An 18,280-nucleotide genomic window follows, 5' to 3' on the forward strand; every position below is an offset into this window, starting at 1 on the left:
ATGTTAAGATATGATTTAGTTTTGTCATTAAAGTATTAATTTTCCAACAAATAATACACATGACATACAAAAAACAAAGAACCGAAATGAAAAAATAAGAAAACAGACAAAACTAGATAAAGTGCCCCTCGGAGCACAGGTCTCCACCAGGGCAGGTCAGGTTGTGTCCTCCTTGTGGCGCTATAATAGGCCAATGTGAAAAGGGTGCCATTTTTTCTTACGCCTTGGATGGCAATTGGATGATTTGAGGCATTTTGTTCCAAAAATGTGTTTTTCAAAATTCCACCTGTTGGTGGCGCTATACTTTTCTGTAGATTACATGTTTTACCTTGATGCGTTATATTTTCTTTTGTGTGTTTGTTGTTGTATTGTTTATTTCTGTTTTGTGTGCAGTCTGTGTTTTTATTTCTTTACTGCACAGCTGCCCCCCTTTGCCAACTTGTAGACTTATGTACTGTTCTTTATGAACTTTTAATCTTTTAAACCAATGACCTCTTCCTATAGGAAAGGATTCAAAATAAGCCTTCTGTCTTCTTCCCTTCCTTGCATTGTATTTTTGTTCTTTGATATGTTATTGTCTATTTTTTGTACTACATGCTAAATAAATAATCCAAACCATAAACCAAACCATAACAGGCCAATGTGAAAAGGGTGGGATATATTCCTCAGACTAGTAGGAAAGTCTGTGAAAGATTTCATGTAAATTGCACGATGCGTTCATGATTTGAGGGTTTTTGTTCAAAACGGACCAATCCTGCAAACTTTGAAAGCCAATGTTAGCCAATTAGGATGGAATATGAAATATCTGACAGATCCGTCTTGAACACATGACTTTAGATAGTGTGTAACGATTTGCGGGATTTTTGGACAGAATCTGGAGGAGTAATGTAAAGAAAATGTTTTTCAAAAGTCGGCCTACTGGTGGCGCTATAACAGGCCGCTCTGGAAAATTTTGGGCAGAGGATCATCGTTGGCATCCAGGGAGTGTGTGTGCAAAATTTGGCATCGACCTGGTTAACGGTGCCGGAGATTAGCTGTACACAGACGGACAAAACATACTCTCTCCCCATGCCTTCGGCCTGGTGGAGACAACTAAGCTAACGGGACAACACCCCCCAAATATTCGCAAGGTGTGGTCTCAGTCATAAATTGAGTCCAATCTGCGAGCCCTGGTGTACCCGAACTCTTCCAGTTTTAAGATATGATTTATTAACAATATAGGATAGAATGCAGCTGAAATATTTCAAATTCCATTTTATTCTACTGGAAACTACTCATGCTTTGCTATTTCATCAGAAGCACAGGAATATGATGACCGTATCAGGTTTCCATTCAATCAAATCTGTTGACTGCTTTCTAAACGGAAGAGACTCGGAACAGAACAGCAGAATTGTTCAGCGAGTGTAACTGTACATAAAGTGGGGTGCCTGGACAATCTCTATAGTCACACTCCCTAGAGGCCAAGGAAAAACCTCTGCTCTGCATTTTTAACAGCAGCTAGACGGAGACCTACAGTGCTCTGCGGAGCACATTTTTCTAGTTAAACTCTGTTGCAGTTATCACTGGCAACCCTGCAGCACTTGGGATGAGTTAAATGGATATCTATCCAATTCTTCTGGTCTTTCAACCTGGATGCCTTAATACGGTAATAGCCTCCTAATCACTGTCAATGTCCAGTTGGCCCATGTGTCACATCTTCTGTCCATTACCACTCGTGCTACGGTCATCATTGGAAATGAAAGTGCACAATGCAGCTTCTCTCTCTCTCTCTCTCTATTCAACCTCTCTTTCTGGCATAGGGTTCCAGTGTTTATGCATTTACAGAGATTGCTGGCAGGATTGTCAGAGAAAAAAGGAGGGTTTATTTTTTCCCCTTTCTCTTTCTTTTTTCGCTCTGCAATCTCTTGCCTTCAGAAACCATTAATGCCCATTCAACATCAACATCAAGGCAACGCTTTGATGTCTATTCTGGCAACAGACCTCTCTCTTTCTCTGCTGCTCTTTCTCTCTGTCTCTCTCTCTCACTATCCCTTTAGCCCCCATCCCCTTCGCTTGCTCTTTATGGTTACTGTACAATCAAATAATGAAATGGATTGTCGACAAAATTATTTTACCTGGCAATTAAATATGCAAAGCAAGTCGACAAGCGGCGCACGAGGAGACGATTAAAAGGGGGGCCCCACTGCAAATCTACAAAGGCTTCAGCAGCACAATGGCCCAAATGCAGTAGGCGCTGCCTGCCTGACTGCCTTGTGCGGTAGCTTAGCCTGGGGAGTGACTGGTGTACGTCTCTTTATACCAGTCTCACACAGGCATGTTTACAATAGCCCCCACCATGCAACGCCAATTACCACAATGCACATAGAAATGCATGCCACTGTTTAGAGAAAATACATGTGTGCGCGCGTGCATGTGTGTGAGTTTGTGCATGGTGGTGGTGATGGTGGCAGTGGGGACACACGCTGCCAGTGAAAACAATGTTGAAGCACAATCACGGTATTTATATTTTCTTCTGCCAAGAAAAGACACCATGGGAAAAAGTTGAGTAGCCTACATCAAAAGTTGAAAGCATCAAATGGAAGATACCACTATTTACTTCTCACCTCACCTAAACAACAAAGACATAAACAACAACACCTAAACCCATAGCTAAACAACACCCTATAATGAATACAGAATGTCACTTGTTGAAAATAACAGTATTTTCATGCAAAAATAAATAGCTTGAGAAGTAGTTATCTTTTCATTCAATACCATTGCACGATGAGGTAAACCAAACTGGGATGAATAGAAGGACAGTGAAGTCAGAGCCACTGTTCTATGAAAGAGAGGGAATGCGACAGTCTATCAACACTTTGGTGGAGAAAAATGTGAGCAATTTTTCCTGGGTAGGTTTCCCTTCAAAGCCGGAGCCCCAAGAGGCTGTAAAAATAGAGCAGAGAGGAGAGGAGGGGTGATGGGTGGAGGTACACCTGCCCTGTTCTTCACAGAGGCTGGTGTGTATTGATTATTAGGGCCCTGTTTTCATTTTGTCATTAAAACCACATTTAAGGTGCTACAGGAGAATTATATATTCTTGAGCTGCAGTGAAGACCATGCGTTAGCGTTAAGCGTCAAGATACAACAATTTAGTTTCAAGAGGGTTCATTTATACAGGTACAAGCAGCGAAATGTTGGTGTGCGATGTTCCGACTGTGCGAAAACACGGGGAAAACTGCGTATATAGTGATAATAATCATGTTAATTAAAAGAAAGTTGCCAATAGTCCAGGACTGCATGGTAACAAAACACAGCAGGTTTGTGTGCTTTTGTTTTCTCCATTTCATATTATAAAATAGAAAAAGAAATAGAAGTTAGGAAATGTTTGTTGGGGAGATATACACTGGCAAGTAATGATTGCTGTTACCTCTGCTTTGGGTGGCAGTAGGCTATAGTAAATGTCAGTATAATTGTAACCATGTAGTAGGCGCTATAGGCTACAATCAGTGTATGCATGCAGCAGACATATTTTTCTCCACCATTCAATTGTTTATCTCCCACTGCAAAATTAAAGCCAGGTAGTTAATTTAATTGAAGCAACACTCTCCTGATAGGGAATTGTGTGGAGTACTACTAATGTTTGGGTTGTCAGAGGGAGCTCTCTAATCAACTAATTAGCCCATATCCCTATAATGTCTCCCATTAAATAACTGTTAGTATTAGCCTACTGGTTTCAGTGTCTTTAACCACGATGAGGCCATGGACCTGGACAAATCTAAATATTTTAAAATGAAAAACGTTTAGCTATATAAAAATGGCAGCCATATTGGCATTAAATTGATCCACTTATACAATGAAGACTCTCTGTTCCATGATTTAGTTTAAGAAAGCCTTTCCAGTTAGCATGACTCTGTTCGACTAGAATGTGGGACGTTAATCAATCATTGGTAAAAACCTGTGAAGTGAGTAAGAGGTAGCCTGGCTAATAAGCCAGACTAATATCACACATTTGTTTTGCCAACGGCTGATTCGGTCTGGCTTATTACTTAGCCAGGCTAAGTAAGCCAGGCTAAGTAAGAGGTGCATGGCCCAATTTCATGCCAATATGACTGCATTTAGGGCTGATTTTTTTAAAGCAGTGACCACTGACCAACCAGTGCAACCACCAAACATGAAGAGATCATCAACAGTTAGCTAATAGCTCACCCACCATCAATGTAAGCCTCCGGAACACCTGGCCTCGCATGGGACGTCGTTCGTTGACCTACTCTACTAACTACTAGTACAAGTAGGCCTACTGTCTATAAAAATAAAACTTACAGTTAGTTACAGGGCTGCATTCTGTCGCGCGTGCCAAGCTGTCATTCTCTTGTTGTATTATTTATCTCTCAATCTCGCGTCTTGGAGGACAGTCAAGACGGGCAGTGTCAGTAGACCAATCACAGGCAGGCGGGGCGTTACCATGCCTATGCTCGGACACAAACGGAATTCACGCACTGTCTATGACTGTGTCGATCGATCGATCGATCGATGGAAGGTCCGTTTCTCAATGGATTTGTCATCTAGGAGGGTTATTAAACAAATTGAGCCCCCATGTAGGCCTACCTCGCAAAAATGCGTGGAAAATTCATGAGAGCCCCAAATACATATGGCCACCATCAAAAACCTGTTTTTTGGCACAATATTAAGGCAAGATTACCTCAAATTCATTCTGCTTTCAGTAGTATGTGACATGTCAAACTTTTTTGACATCCATTCCAAGCATTAGTTTTGCACTTGCTTGGGATAAAAACAGCCATAGCCGTCATCACAAATCAAATGTGATGAGGTCCCCACATTTGGGCAAGTGGCTATGGCTGTTTTTAGCCCAATGAGTGTTTTTTGTGCAAAAATAATGCTTGGAATGGATTCAGAATCATGAAAAACCCCTAGTTTGACACGTCACATGCTACTGAAAGCAGAATTAATTTGAGGTAATTTTGCCTTATTGTGCCGTTTTTGATGGTGGCCATATGTATTTGGGGCTCTCATGAATTTCCCCAGCATTTTTGCGAGGTACATGGGGGCTCAATTTGTTTAATAATCCTCCTAGATGACAAATCCATTGCTAACTATAAATCATCTCTGCTACATGGATGGTTTACTAGCTTTCTGTTGAGAGCAATGATGCTACACAACCTCTATGTACACCAGGGGTAGGCAACCTTTGGCACCGGTGCCAACATTGGCACTAAGGAGGGTGATCACTGGCACACTGGCATAAGTGTGAGAGAGAGGACTTTTGGTTTAAAATAAACTATTTAAACTTAGTCAAATAAGTCCCTCACATTTGTATGTACAAATTACATCCTGCACATACTGTAATTATACATTCATTAAAACTCTGAACTCTGACTGGGGAGGGAGTCTGGGAGATACGTGGGTCATTGCTCTGAGACTAATGATCATTATAACAATGTGAAAGAAAATATTAAAAAATAAGGATATTTCCGTGGACAATCAAAATGTGTTGGAAATGTTGATGTGGCACTTAATTCCAAAAAGGTTGCAGACCCCTGACACAACACAAGAACAGAGAGCTGGAACTGGAAGTATATGTACACAACACAACAGAGAGCTGGAAGTATATGTACAACCTCTAGAATTGCTAGAAAAGTGGTTCCCCAACTTATTTTGCTGGGGAGTGGACCCAAAGTATAGTGAAAATAGCTGATCTGCAAGTTCACAGCTATTTTGCCTACTTAATAATCTAATGAAGAGATGTGACAGAATAAGGTAGATAAATTAAAACAATTTAATTTAATGTAATGCGTTAAAATAACATAAGTTGATCCTGTTGATAGTGGACAAACGACCAGACACAAAATCCTTAATTTGAAAAATATAAAACTTTAATAAAGGCTACATCTCTCAATAATTACAATAATTATAGGTCCATGTAAATTTTTAAATGAAACTCTTTATATAATGTATAATTTACAGTTTAGATAGAATGAAATAAAACAAAACAATAAAAGGCCATGATGTAAAAACAAAACATGATTACATGATAATTATTAAAACCATAAAAATATTTTTTCAACATAAGACCCTTCTGAAAACCAAGGGATATATATTAAACCCTGAAACAGGGTAACACATGGTATGATATCCATGTAGGCACAGGTGCTGTTTTCATAAAACACCAGCGATAGTATATTTATTTGTGTGTGTGTGTGTGTGTGTGTGTGTACTGTATGTGTGCATTGAATTATCAATGTCAGTATCAATACTTCAAAATGCATAATTACAATGTATACAGGAGCTCAGCTATATTTCCAGGATGGTGTTATTGTAATAACATTCAACGTTTTTTTTCTTTTCTTTTTTTTTAACCAACATTTCTTCTTCAACGTTCAATTTTCTTTTGTTTTGACACACTAACTGCAACCTTCTGGAGGAGTCATTTTCAGTGTCTCAAACTGGTTCTTTCTAGCACCAAAGTATTTTTTGTGGTGTGTTGGATATAAATGTTGTCACTATATTACGATGGTAGAACTTGTGCTCCCAGGTTCCCTCTCTGTAAGGATTCGGTAACTGTATTCTATTCCCCTGTGCAATGCCTGGTCTACAAACAAAGGCACAACAAAATATATTGAGCTCTGTTGCTGGACTGAGAGAGAGAGAGAGAGCGAGAGAGAGAGAGAGAGAGAGAGAGAGAGAGCACACTATTGTGACTAACACTAATATATGAGTAAAAATTATCAGCAGCATATAAGACTGGGGTTGACCATTACAACAGTGGAGGAAGTGAGCCTTACTGAAGACCACCGCTAAGGTTGTTGGGTCAGATACGACTATAGGCTATGGGGCGATGCCAGGCTAGTGTCATGTTCTTACGTCAAGTAAAAAGAAGAAAAGAAACCAAAAACATAAACAAAAACAACATAATCACCACAGTATTCTCCCAACTCAAAGCAGCTTGCCCATTGGCTGGAAATGGGAAAGGGGGAGGGACACAGGTTAGGTTAAGATGGCATAAGGGGGTTGGGATAGGTCTGGAGGGGATGCGGGTTGGAGAGGGTATCAATAAATACTCATAAAAACTTTCAACTTGTGACAAAAAGCATCTCTCTCTATATATATATATAGTATAATACATGTATATATACATATATGCAATGTATGTATATGCACACGTACAGAAATTTTTTGTAACGTTAGTGTCAACGTTAAGAGCAGGTTGGTGTCACAGCACTCTGCTGTGCAGGCTTCTCCGGTGCTTATTAGTCCATTGCACTTCGCCATGGAAGCCAGCATGGAGCACAACTTCAGTCACTCGTGTCACAGAAACAGTCATCTGCATCTTCAGTGGTTATTTTATTTTATTTTAAGAGGTGGAGTTTCACCCCCACAGGCTTTGAATCATCATCGCCATCTCTTTAAGTCTCTAGCGTCGTTCCCTTGTGTTTATAAGGCTGATTGGCTGAGAAAAGTCAAGGAGGGAGGGGTGGCGCCGCCTCCTCTGGGCTCGGCATACTTCATTGGCTCGTCTTCCTTCAATCACTCCTCTTGTGCTGGATATATTAACTCTGTTTAGCTTAATATTAAGAAATAGACTTTAACAAAACAAAACAAAAAGTCTGGAGCAATAAAAAAATGTTTAGTCTTTTGCTCAGGTTTCTTCACAACGGTTTGGCATTTGGTTGGCGCGACTTGGGGTTGGGGGGCACTCATTGGTCCACACGCAGCAAGGCGACGTCAATCCATCCTCTCCACCTTGCCCAGGATCTTGCTCTCGTACATGGGCAAAACGCTGGCGTCCTCCCACACCTCCTCGAACACGGCACCGCACTCAAACTCGTCACTGGCCTTCTTGAAGTAGTACCTGAGACAAGAGAAACCAGACAAAAGTCTGTGATTAGAAGACGAAAGAAAAACTACAAAGAAGTTAAGAACACATTAAAACTATATATATACACACACACACACACACACACACAGGTATGTCTTCGGCCTAATGACTTTGAGGCACCTACTGTATATGCTATTTCCACAAAGACGCTCAGCACTCACAATTACCTTCTGTCCAATTCAGGCGCAAACAACAACTCAGAGCTAGAAATGAGTCCTGCTCAAAACAACTTAGTCATTGCGTTCAACGCCGTCCCTCCACACTTCAAAGGAAAAGCTTGACTCCACATCACATCACTGCACAAACATATATAGAGCCCCCCTCCCCTCAAAACACTCCCTATGATAATTCAGGCTACTAGAAGCAGCCTGAGTGTCTGCATGTGCGTGTGCGTGCGTGTGTGTGTGTGTGTGTGTGTGTGTGTGTGTGTCATACGCATGTATGAGCGTGCATGTGTATGTATGTATCCTCATCCACTTGTTCAACTTGACTGCTGGCCATTCTGCAGATGCCTATCTGTCCTGGAAGGTCTTATTAAAGTTGAAGGGTTAATTAGAGGCTGTCTTAAGGCTGTTCTCTCCCTCCTCCCTCTCTTTAGCAATGCCCCCCCCTCCCCCCTTTTCTGTGTCTGCTTGGCTTCTAATTGGGCCCGCTGTCAAATGAAGGGCCTTTCTGTCACACGTTGACATTTCAGGTGCCTGAGAGTCTGCCTGTCACCACATGAGCACAATCCAGGACACACACACGCGCACACACTCGTGAACACACACTGACTAGTATACACATACATTCTTGATTTACTCCGGGCAGTTTTCCGATCGCCAGCCGAGAACAGAGGAAAAAGGGAGCGAGAAGGAGAGCAGAAAGGAAAGGTAGCAGGGGTTTTAAAAAAAGGAAACAGGAGAGGAGGCATTTTGCTGGCCGCACCCCCTGGGTGAAGTGGGTGTGATGGTTTGGACGCAGGCCAAGCCTGAGGGGCAGCGACAGGGGGCAGTGACCACTCAGACAGTCTCCTGGAGGTCATGGAGGCATCTTGACTAGCCCAATGTTCTTCTTAAAGAAAGGGAAAAAGTCTCTGGGTTAGGTTGGTCCCAGTGACTGTGAAGTCTCACGGAGCTCCTAATGATTTCGTCTCTGCTTTAAACCCAGTAAAGGATCAGCAGGGGGAGATTTAATGATAAGCTTTGTAATGGAAAAATGCCTCGTTTTGCCCATGTGTGGATGTGTGCCTGCGCCGAGGAATTCCGAAAAAGCTTATTTTTTTCTTTTCCTCTCCGCGTTTTATGAGTGTGTGCTGAGCCCGGAGTCGTACAAACAACACATGAAAAACTGGGAGGGAGGGAGGGGGACACCCCAACATGTACGCACATACGGTTTTCTTTTCAGCGTTGACTGTAATTAGACACGAGTGAAATATTTGGCCAACTTTAGAGAATGTTGAGGGTGCGTTACACAGCTGCAAGTGTCTCTGATTTTGCAGTATGTGGCTATTAACTATTTGAAGGATGAGGTGGGGGATCGAAAAGAAACAGGATGACGTTGGTAGTTTTGTTTTAGGATGATACGACACTCAACAAGTGAAAATACTGCAATCTGTGTTCTAGATGATTGTCTGAATTTTTTCGGACAGGACATATTAGTCAGTGCCTTTATTCGTGCCAAATAGGAGCATTTGCCTTCCTGATTTAATTGCAATCACTTTTTCTTCTCCTTCAGAGCAAAATGCTACATCCTTACTAACAAATACTTCAAAGACATCACTTTGTTCCAGAGGAAGAGAGAGACAGAGAGACAGAGAGACAGAATGAGAGGAGAGAAGTATTTCCATTGGAACATGTTTTTTTGTGGCAAGATTCTTCTTTCTTTGCAACATCTGGCACCAATATCGTCTGGCAGAGCGGCGCGGTACTGTTCTCTGCTGTACTGCTGCCATGTCCAAATTAACCAACTCCACACATTCTGCTGCCATTAAAGCCAGCCGTTTCGAATGCAACCCCCATTCTCCTTCTCTTTCTTCCTCTCTGCACTCGCTGAAGAGTTATGGGATGGCGGGGGTTGCAGCGACTTGTTTCCAGGCCCTTCTTCTTCTTCCTCCCTCTCTCTCTCTCTTGCCTAACAAGCAGATGTGGCTGTAACTGCATGTTGATGTCATGGCCATACCACCCTTGTGTCTTTGGAGTGACGTGCCACGCAGTACAGCACAGAGTTTTAGTGATGCCTGAAGTGTCAGCTGGCAGTGTCACCTGGCAGAATGGATATTCAATTTTTTTTGACATACTGACTAATATCTGAGGCTCAAATGTCAGTATTCATCCTGTGTTAATTGCTACGAGCAGATTCATATTGTGTCCGACAGCGAAAGGTGCTTGTGGTTCTACTACAGACGCCTGATGCAAAACTATAGAGGAGGAATTTGATGGCCTTGCGATGGTCTTTGCGCACAAAATAAAAGGGCCCAAGCTTCAAAGCCATACTTATTAAGGCTGCCTTACCCTGGAAATCAGTACCAGATGTGAGCAGGGGGGGAAAAAGCTCCAGTACTGAAGAGAAGAAAGAAAAATCCCCCTTCTTCCTCTCTGTACAGTGAATGATCCCAGACTCCTTTCTTCCATTTCACACAGCTGACATAAACACACACACACACACACACACACACACACACACACACACACACAAACGCACGCACGCATGGGTGCGCTTGTGCAGTCCTGAACATTCCTAACATGAATATAATTTCACATTCATAAACGGATTGGATAACGGCACTTTATATGTGTTCTCAATATTCACCTGTAGTTGCCTTTCTTGCTGAGCTGTTCTTTGAAATGTCCCAGGGTGAGGCAGTGGGTCTTCATCATACTGCGGTAGGGGATTTCCTCACCACAGAAGAAGTAAGTGACCACCAGTTCCTTGGACCTGCAGGGAACAGAGAAACATACATGGGTGAGCAGAGCAAAGCCTGAAAGGAGAAAGAGAATATCTGTTTGGACCTAGCATGGAAGTTAGTGAACTTCACTAGTTTGTTTTACTGAATGTGTATGTATGTACCACGGGAGAGGCTAATAATTACTAAACTAGTACTGCCTTGCTCTTCCTTTGTATGCTCAGAAAAGGCCACAGAAAATGAAAGACTGTTGCATCCATTTGACGTTGCCAGTTGATTTGCTAACACTCCTGTAGGTGGTGCTACACCAAGACGTTACCTTTTGTCCACCACAAAGGAAGTTGCACAGGTAACCACCTTAACCATACTACCAGTGTCTAAACTGTATACCCATTTAGGATCGACTGAGGCCGATTCTAAAAACGCCTTCTAAATCCTGACCTACGTTTTCTGAAAAACTTCAAATATTTATTCCAAAATTACAAAAATGTTATTCTGCTGTGTGTGTGTGGGGAGGGTCTTCAGTTAGAGGACTGTGTTAAGGCATGTTTAATCTCGAATGATTAAAAGCCAGAGAGGAGGAGTTCAAAGCTCATACTTATTTTGACTCACAACGTCTCTCTTTGAAGGGAAGGCCAAGAAGGAGAAAAAAAGAAAGAGTGAGAATGAAAACACAAATTCAGAAGGAGAAATGTATCACCTAATTTATACTTCATCATACGACCACATTGCTCACTGAAAATAACTTACTTTCAACTGAATATCAGTTATTTTTGTACAATGAAGTATCTGGCTTTACAAGTGGCCGTGCTGTATGTGTGTGTGTGTGTGTGTGTGTGTGTGTGTGTGTGTGTGTGTAGAAAGCTAGACAAAACAAAGAAAGGAAAAGTATGCGAGAAAAGACAGGAATGATGAGATGATGGCAAGCCGCCGAGAAATGCCAGCAGAGGGTTAAAGAGAGGTAGAGAACCAGAAGCGGTCCTTACTCGTCTGTATGAAGTCCGGGGCTGGCGAGAGGACTTGCTCCAGTGGAGGTTGCTGTAGGGTGACTCCTGTCTTTCTGAAGGCTGCTGGCCACTGCTGAGTACCTGTCAGAAACACATTATCAGCATTGATCAACATGGTATTCTAATAAAGACTGAATGCTAATTTAATAAAAAATTACAAAATCACACACGTGTGAAGTAAGGGGCGCAGCAAGGGCAGTAATCAGCCTGATGATTTACGTTGTCATTACCCTAAACATAATTTACCCTAATCAAACTGGCATACATTTTATTTTACCCTAAATAAACATTAAATTCCATAATGGGATGGCAAATAAAAAATTAGGCTCACATTGATGTTTTGCGTACCTCTGTTTTGGAGGCTTGGACACTTCCTCCAATCTGCGGCAAGCCTCCTCCAGCTGTGCCAGGGTGTTGGGTGGGGGCAAGGGTGGCATGGCCGGGTCCTGGATGAAGGGGTGGCCGGGGTGGTGCGCTCGGAGGTGAGCCCCGCTGCCTATTCCACCCCCGCCCCAGGACGAGTGGGTCCGGCCGGGCAGGGTCTTGGGGGATGTTTCCTGGGGATGGGACTTCTTCAGTCCCTGAGTGCTGTTGGGATGAAGAGATCAATATATTAGCAAAGGAATCTGTATGGTGCTGTTCCAGGGTTATGTTATCATGTGTTTCAGGGAACTCCAGTCTAGTGGGTTCAGGATTGTTGTCGTTTTGTGTGTGTGTGTGTGTGTGTGTGTGTGTGTGTGTGTGTGTGTGTGTGTCTGTGTCTGTGTGTGTGTGTGTGTGTGTGTGTGTGTGTGTGTGTGTGTGTGTGTGTGTGTCTGTGTGTGTGTGTGTGTGTGTGTGTGTGTGTGTGTGTGTGTGTGTGTGTGTGTGTGGTGGGGGCGGGTTACTAACCTGTGGGGCTTGTGCTTGCCCTGTCGCTCGCTCTCCAGGATCCACTGCCAAACATTCTGAGAGCGGTCAGTGGCGTCCAGGGGCAGCGTTGACACGCCCTCCTCGCCAATCTTGACTGGCCGCTTGGACAAAGTGCTAGAGTGGCTGCTGTTTATAACACACACACACACACACACACACAGAGAGAGAGAGAGAGAGAGAGAGAGAGAGACTAAATTAGAAGCAGAACTTGACCAATTTCATTGGTAAAACCTAGCTTTTCAGTTTGGTCTCGGCACAGTACTGCGCTGAAGTCCTACTTACACAGGGCTAAAGTTGGAGTAATCAGCTCCCCCGGGAGGACAGAGGCACTGCACGCGCTGGGCCGCCTCAGCCTCGATCTGCTCCTTGGTCTTGGCCCCAGCGTGTTGGTGGTGGTGGATGTAGTGGTGATGGATGTGCTTGGTGGACTGCCTTCCGGCCACCAGGACTTTTGATGCTCCAGGGTAAGCGCCGAGGAAGGACCCGTGGCCAGCTGGCACCGAAGTGCTGGCCCGTTCTGGGGAGCGTGTGCGCGGCGAGTGCCGGATCGTGCCCGGCGACTGGCACCCGGGTGTCTTCAGGACGCGGGATAAGTGCTCGTCTAATATGGCCTGTGGGTCCTCGTCACACTGGCCGCCAGGGGGAAGCAACGGGTGGTGGAGGGAGGGGCCGCAGGGGAGGTCACCACTCTCCTCTCGTTCCTCCTCCTGGACAAGCAATCACACCGAGACAGGAGAAAGTCTTTAGGAAGCTGAACAACCTATCATAGACTAAAAGACACATGTCGGAGGCAGTCTTTGAAGCAGTGAGATGAGAAGTTTATATCTCAACTAGCACCAATGTATATCTATCGCCTTTTGAAGTCAGAGAGAGCAAACGCTTCGGTAACTTGATTTGAGTTTCTCTTTTGCCTCACTGTTATCCCCGCTAACAGGCTGCGGGTGCTTCATCTATAATACAGAGTGTGCCTGTGCCTCACAAAGAGACTGGCACTACACATATTCAGCAAACGCGCCACTGGAGAGTAGCTAAGCGCTAACTATTTGAAGGAACTTCAAGTGTGTCAAGAAACATAACTTTCAAACTTCCTCCAGATGAAATGGTGGAGGGGTGAACGGGAGACAAAGAAGTAGCTGCAGCGGAACAGACTTCCAATTCCCTTGTCTTTTCCCTTGTTATTCAACATGTAAAGCTAGCATACAGTTATCTTTATTGCAATGATGCTAATTTCTTCACGTGGTGTCCATGTAACATTTCCAGGTCATAGTCATCCTAAATATTATTTTACAAATATGAAAATAGAACGGGGTACTTGTGTGTGCGTGTACTGTGTTTTTTCCTCACCTCTTGGATCTGTTGCAGTCTTTCCTCCAGTGAGCTCATGGTGTCCTGCTCTCTCTTCAGTCTGTCCAACCGGGCGATGAGCTGGGCAGCGAAGGCAGAGGGTTCAACAGGGGTCATCTCCTTAGGCAGCCTGTGTGTTCTCTACAGGTCGCACAAAGAGGAGGAAGGTCACATTATAGACTGCCTGTGTGACTCCTTGCAATATGGAGTATTAATCCACTGTCCTAATCCTAGCTCATTCCACAAAGAAATGCCTGCTCCTGTTCCAAACAAATTGCCTAATACTGATGCCCTTACCCTCAAGCTCACCCAAAACTTCTCGCCTTCCCCCCCTACCCCTGCCCCAGATCTTGCCCCCACTCCAGATCTTGTGCCCAGTGCCCTTGGCAATGCCAGGCCGTTGGGCAAAAAAAGAGACAAGCGGGTAGCGGTGGCGGGGTAGCAGTTGGTCTCGCTCGGAGGGTAGGCCCCCCGCCTGCACCCTCTGTAGCCCGAGCGAGCCATCAGCTAGCTAGCCTCTGAAGTCAGCACACTTCAAAGAGCTCTTGTCAAACATCAAACGCACACTAGGGGTGGGAGGGACATGCGGCTTTAAATCTCAGAATAAAAGCCAGATATCGACAGCAAAGAGAGGGAGAGAGCGAGAGACGAAGAGAGGGGAAGAAAAGAGGGGAACAAAATTAAAAGCAAGAAGAGAAAAGAAAAGGAGAGGATTGAGGATTGAGATTTGGTTGAACGTAGAGTGGTGGGGGGGATAGCAGAGTCAAATACTAAGGAGATCTAAGGGGAAGTAGTAATTTATTTCTTGACTGCATGCAGGGCAGCTCTGAGGTTCTCTAGTCACATTATCCTCCTTTTTCTTTAACTATATACACTAGCTTTTCTCTCTCTCTCTCTCTCTCTCTCTAACTTACTTTTTTGTTATTTGGCACACTGGCTTTCTTGATTTTGACTATTTTTTGTTGTTGTTCTCATCTCTTTGTAGAGAGGATAAAGGGAAGGAGAAGAAAGGCAAGCGGGGCTGCTGGCAAAGGAGCGCCGGCCCCGCACAGAGCCCCTGCTGCCTGGGGCTGGTGCATCATGGGAGACAGAGCCATCTCCAAATCAGGAGGGAGACATTAAAGGAGAGAAAGTAGGAAGGGAAAAGAGGCAGCGTAAAAGAGAGAGAGGGAGAGAGGGAGGGGAGGGGAGAAAGGAAGAGGAACAGACCGCACAAACGGACTCAAAACAGAAAATGTGCATGCACCTCGGACATGCGTGTGAGTGAGTGCACACAAACACACAAGATAAATTGTGATATTTATTTTCCTGAATCAGAGACACCTAACACCTGTCAATTCTGTCAATAGGTCTTAACCTATTTCCATTTAAAAAACTTAAGAAGATTTATAAAACCTTACAGCCTTTACACATTTTACCCAAAAGGCACTGGAATGAGAGAAGCGGTAAACTAAAGGATTGCCAAAATAATGGGACGCCAGGCACTGTTATATAAGTTGCCTGGCCTCCTCAGTGCAAGGGGTCATTCATCTGCATGGTTCAAAGCAGAACCTAACCTGACCTTATCTTCATCATTATCATCATCATCACCAGGACAATCATTATTGGCTTCACAAAATAAAATTATAATGCTAAATCAAGAAAATCTGTTGTTTTTGGCAATCCATACCATCAGACCATAGAATATAAATTACTAAAGATGGAGACGCAGCTTTATGTTTGACTACTAAGCTAAGACATGGGGGTTTGGGAGGCATGGCAAAGACAAGGCAAAGACTGTAGGAGAAAAAGTCATATGCAAATTCAGCCTTTCATTTGCCCCAACTTTTGGTTATGAAAACAAGTGGGGGGAATACAATATAGTATTCCATCACAACATGCGCTCTGAAAACATAAAACACAAGTCCTCGAGGGAATCAGGACCCAGTTGTATGTCAGCGTGTAAAAGTTTGACTCAAGCTAAAAAGAAAGGAAAAAATAGATCCGTCCACACACAGTAGAAGATGATAGTGTTAGTGTAGTAGGACTTACTGGGAAGTGGGGGAGCGAAACCTGGCCATTGATCTTGACACTGCGGTGCATCTCCCGCTGGATCTGCTTTTTAGTACCCATCTTGTATGGAGGGATACCATCACTGTAAAGTAAAAGACACAGTCTACAGATTAATTCCCAAATAGCCTAGTACAGATTAATTCAAAAATATATAATAACCAACTATATCCTAAATGCATATTTTCGATCACCTATTTATTGTGAATCATACACGTCTCATGGCTCCCACACAACAATGTTAGTAATGCAGCAACAGTTGCTAGTGGTTGTGTGGACAGAATCTTGCAGAGTCAGTTCGTCATCACTGAAGTGACTGGCTCAACACCACCACCCACTAGGCACATTACAGCCAAATCAAAGGGCTTGGGAGCCCTTGAAGCCAGGGAAACAAAAACACATAACAAAACATACCATGACAATGGTAGTGATATGCTAAACATCCAAGCGGTAAGCTTCAAAGAAGAGCCCCATTGTTAAGTTTACATCAGTCTACATTGAAGGTGGATATTCATCAACAAAAAAAGACCCCCCCCCCCCCCCCACCCCCCAAAAAAAAAGAAAAACAAGCAAGCCATAGGTCAGACTCAGCACCAATCCCCTGACCTTACGACCCAGTAAAGCTAGTCATTAAGTGCTGCTAGCTTCCTGTAGCGCTGACATGATTGTAGGGAAAATTAAGTGAGGAATCCTAGTGTCTGGAAATGTTTGCATTTACTGATTCTCACTGTCTGCTAGGTTTTCCAGTGAGCTGCCATTTAGGCCAGGCCAATTATCATGGCCTTTTCGGTTGCTCAGAAGTGTCTGACCCAACCCAAACGCTAGTTTTTCTGCTGCCTCTTTGAAATCTCACACTCATGCACATACGCGCCCGCTGCCATCTTCGTTTGGCAAGCGCTCCGCTGTGAGCCTCTGATCTCAGCAACATCAAAAGGCTGGTTTGTAAGATAAGGTAATGTTTGAAGTTGGTGCAGCAGCATTCCCCAGCGTCCAAGTAAATCCATAAATAAGATATAAGCAAAAAGAGGAGAAAAAAAAATCCCCCCCCCTTCCCATCCCCAAATCCCACTCTGCTTGTTCTTTATCTGGGAAATGAGATTCAAATTTGCAGCGTGCCTTTTAACCACTATAAAAAAGGACACACTAATCAAATTGTTCCCCCGATCGCAGAGGAAGAAGCTGGGATCTTTATTACAATCGGTTAGGGGCGGAGAGAGAGGAGAGCAGGGGATGAGGATGGGAGAGAGCTTTCTGTGTCAAAGACCTTGGCGAGGACTCCTGAGTGAAAATGACTTTGAGACATGGTGCTGTGTAATAATGTAGACATGTCATTCTAATAAGGTCTTTTTTTAAACACCCCCCCCCCTTCATCTATTCAAGGACTATGAATAATATCTCTTTGAATGACATCATCAGGAGGGGGTAGCAGTTTCAAACTGCCAATATCGACCTTCTTGTTGCAGCAAGCGTCTAATAAGGGGAGCGTGCTACCAAAATCAATACTTCACAAAAGGTACCCTAGAGACCTCAAGACATGAACCCTTAAGGCACAGGAAGAATCATGGGAAATGTTTCCCAAAAAAATCATAACTCAGCAGCTTAGAAGAACTCTAAGCTGAACCAAACAGTTGGCACCAAAGAAAACGAGAAAAAACTGAATCACATACATACACTCCACTCCACACTCTCCTGTCAACCTAAAATCATCCAGCAAGCGACACGGATAGCCAGAGTCTCTGTGCAGGTTGGGGGAAGAGAAAACAGCCATGGACTCTTTCATGGGCCCTCACTTTATGGGCATCTCTCATTCAGTTGTGCAAGTCATTTTCAAAGCAGCCAGCCACCCTCTTATCCCCCTAAGCTCCCCTCGCCTAACAATAGGCTGAAAGCGATTCAGTTAAGCCCTTTATGCCCCATGCACTTTATTTTCTCACTCCCTTGCACTCCAAGCCTCAACACTCCTGCTATTGGCCCTGGTGCAGGAGAGGGATTGTGGTGAGGTGATGGGGCAGGGGGGCGAGGGGGTGGGCAGGGAGGTGAATTTCGAGGGGTGCCCCAGCCCGGAGAGTGGGAGTCCCTCCTGCCTTGTCCATGAGGTCTAGAAATGAGTAACCCCCGTGAAAGCCTTGCAGACACATGATCTCAGCATGCCGCAGAGGCCAGTGGCAGGAAACCGAACCACCATGTGAGTAAGTCTCCTTTCATTTGGTG

At 43.9% G+C, this 18,280-nt stretch overlaps 1 protein-coding gene across 4 annotated transcripts in view; it reads right to left on the reverse strand.

The window, feature by feature from the left end:
* Positions 1-5,848: 5,848 nt before the first annotated feature.
* LOC308313182 (axin-2-like) overlaps positions 5,849-18,280 on the reverse strand; it is an 18,582-nt gene continuing 6,150 nt past the window's right edge. For 2 of the 4 annotated variants that reach the window (XM_080760145.1, XM_080760144.1), the window contains exons 4-11: positions 16,052-16,154; positions 14,021-14,161; positions 12,959-13,383; positions 12,656-12,802; positions 12,113-12,352; positions 11,744-11,845; positions 10,664-10,789; positions 5,849-7,846 (exon numbers count right to left, since the gene is read on the reverse strand). In XM_080760145.1, coding sequence (XP_080616271.1) covers positions 7,720-7,846; positions 10,664-10,789; positions 11,744-11,845; positions 12,113-12,352; positions 12,656-12,802; positions 12,959-13,383; positions 14,021-14,161; positions 16,052-16,154 — 1,411 coding nt within the window. In that variant the 3' untranslated portion in view covers positions 5,849-7,719. Of the gene's footprint in view, positions 7,847-10,663; positions 10,790-11,743; positions 11,846-12,095; positions 12,353-12,655; positions 12,803-12,958; positions 13,384-14,020; positions 14,162-16,051; positions 16,155-18,280 lie in introns of all 4 variants that reach the window. The other 2 variants (XM_080760146.1, XR_013963859.1) reach the window with 2 other exon arrangements.

This window comes from Protomyctophum bolini (genome assembly GCF_963924005.1).
Source record: "Protomyctophum bolini genome assembly, chromosome: 3".
Taxonomy (NCBI): Eukaryota; Metazoa; Chordata; class Actinopteri; order Myctophiformes; family Myctophidae; genus Protomyctophum; species Protomyctophum bolini.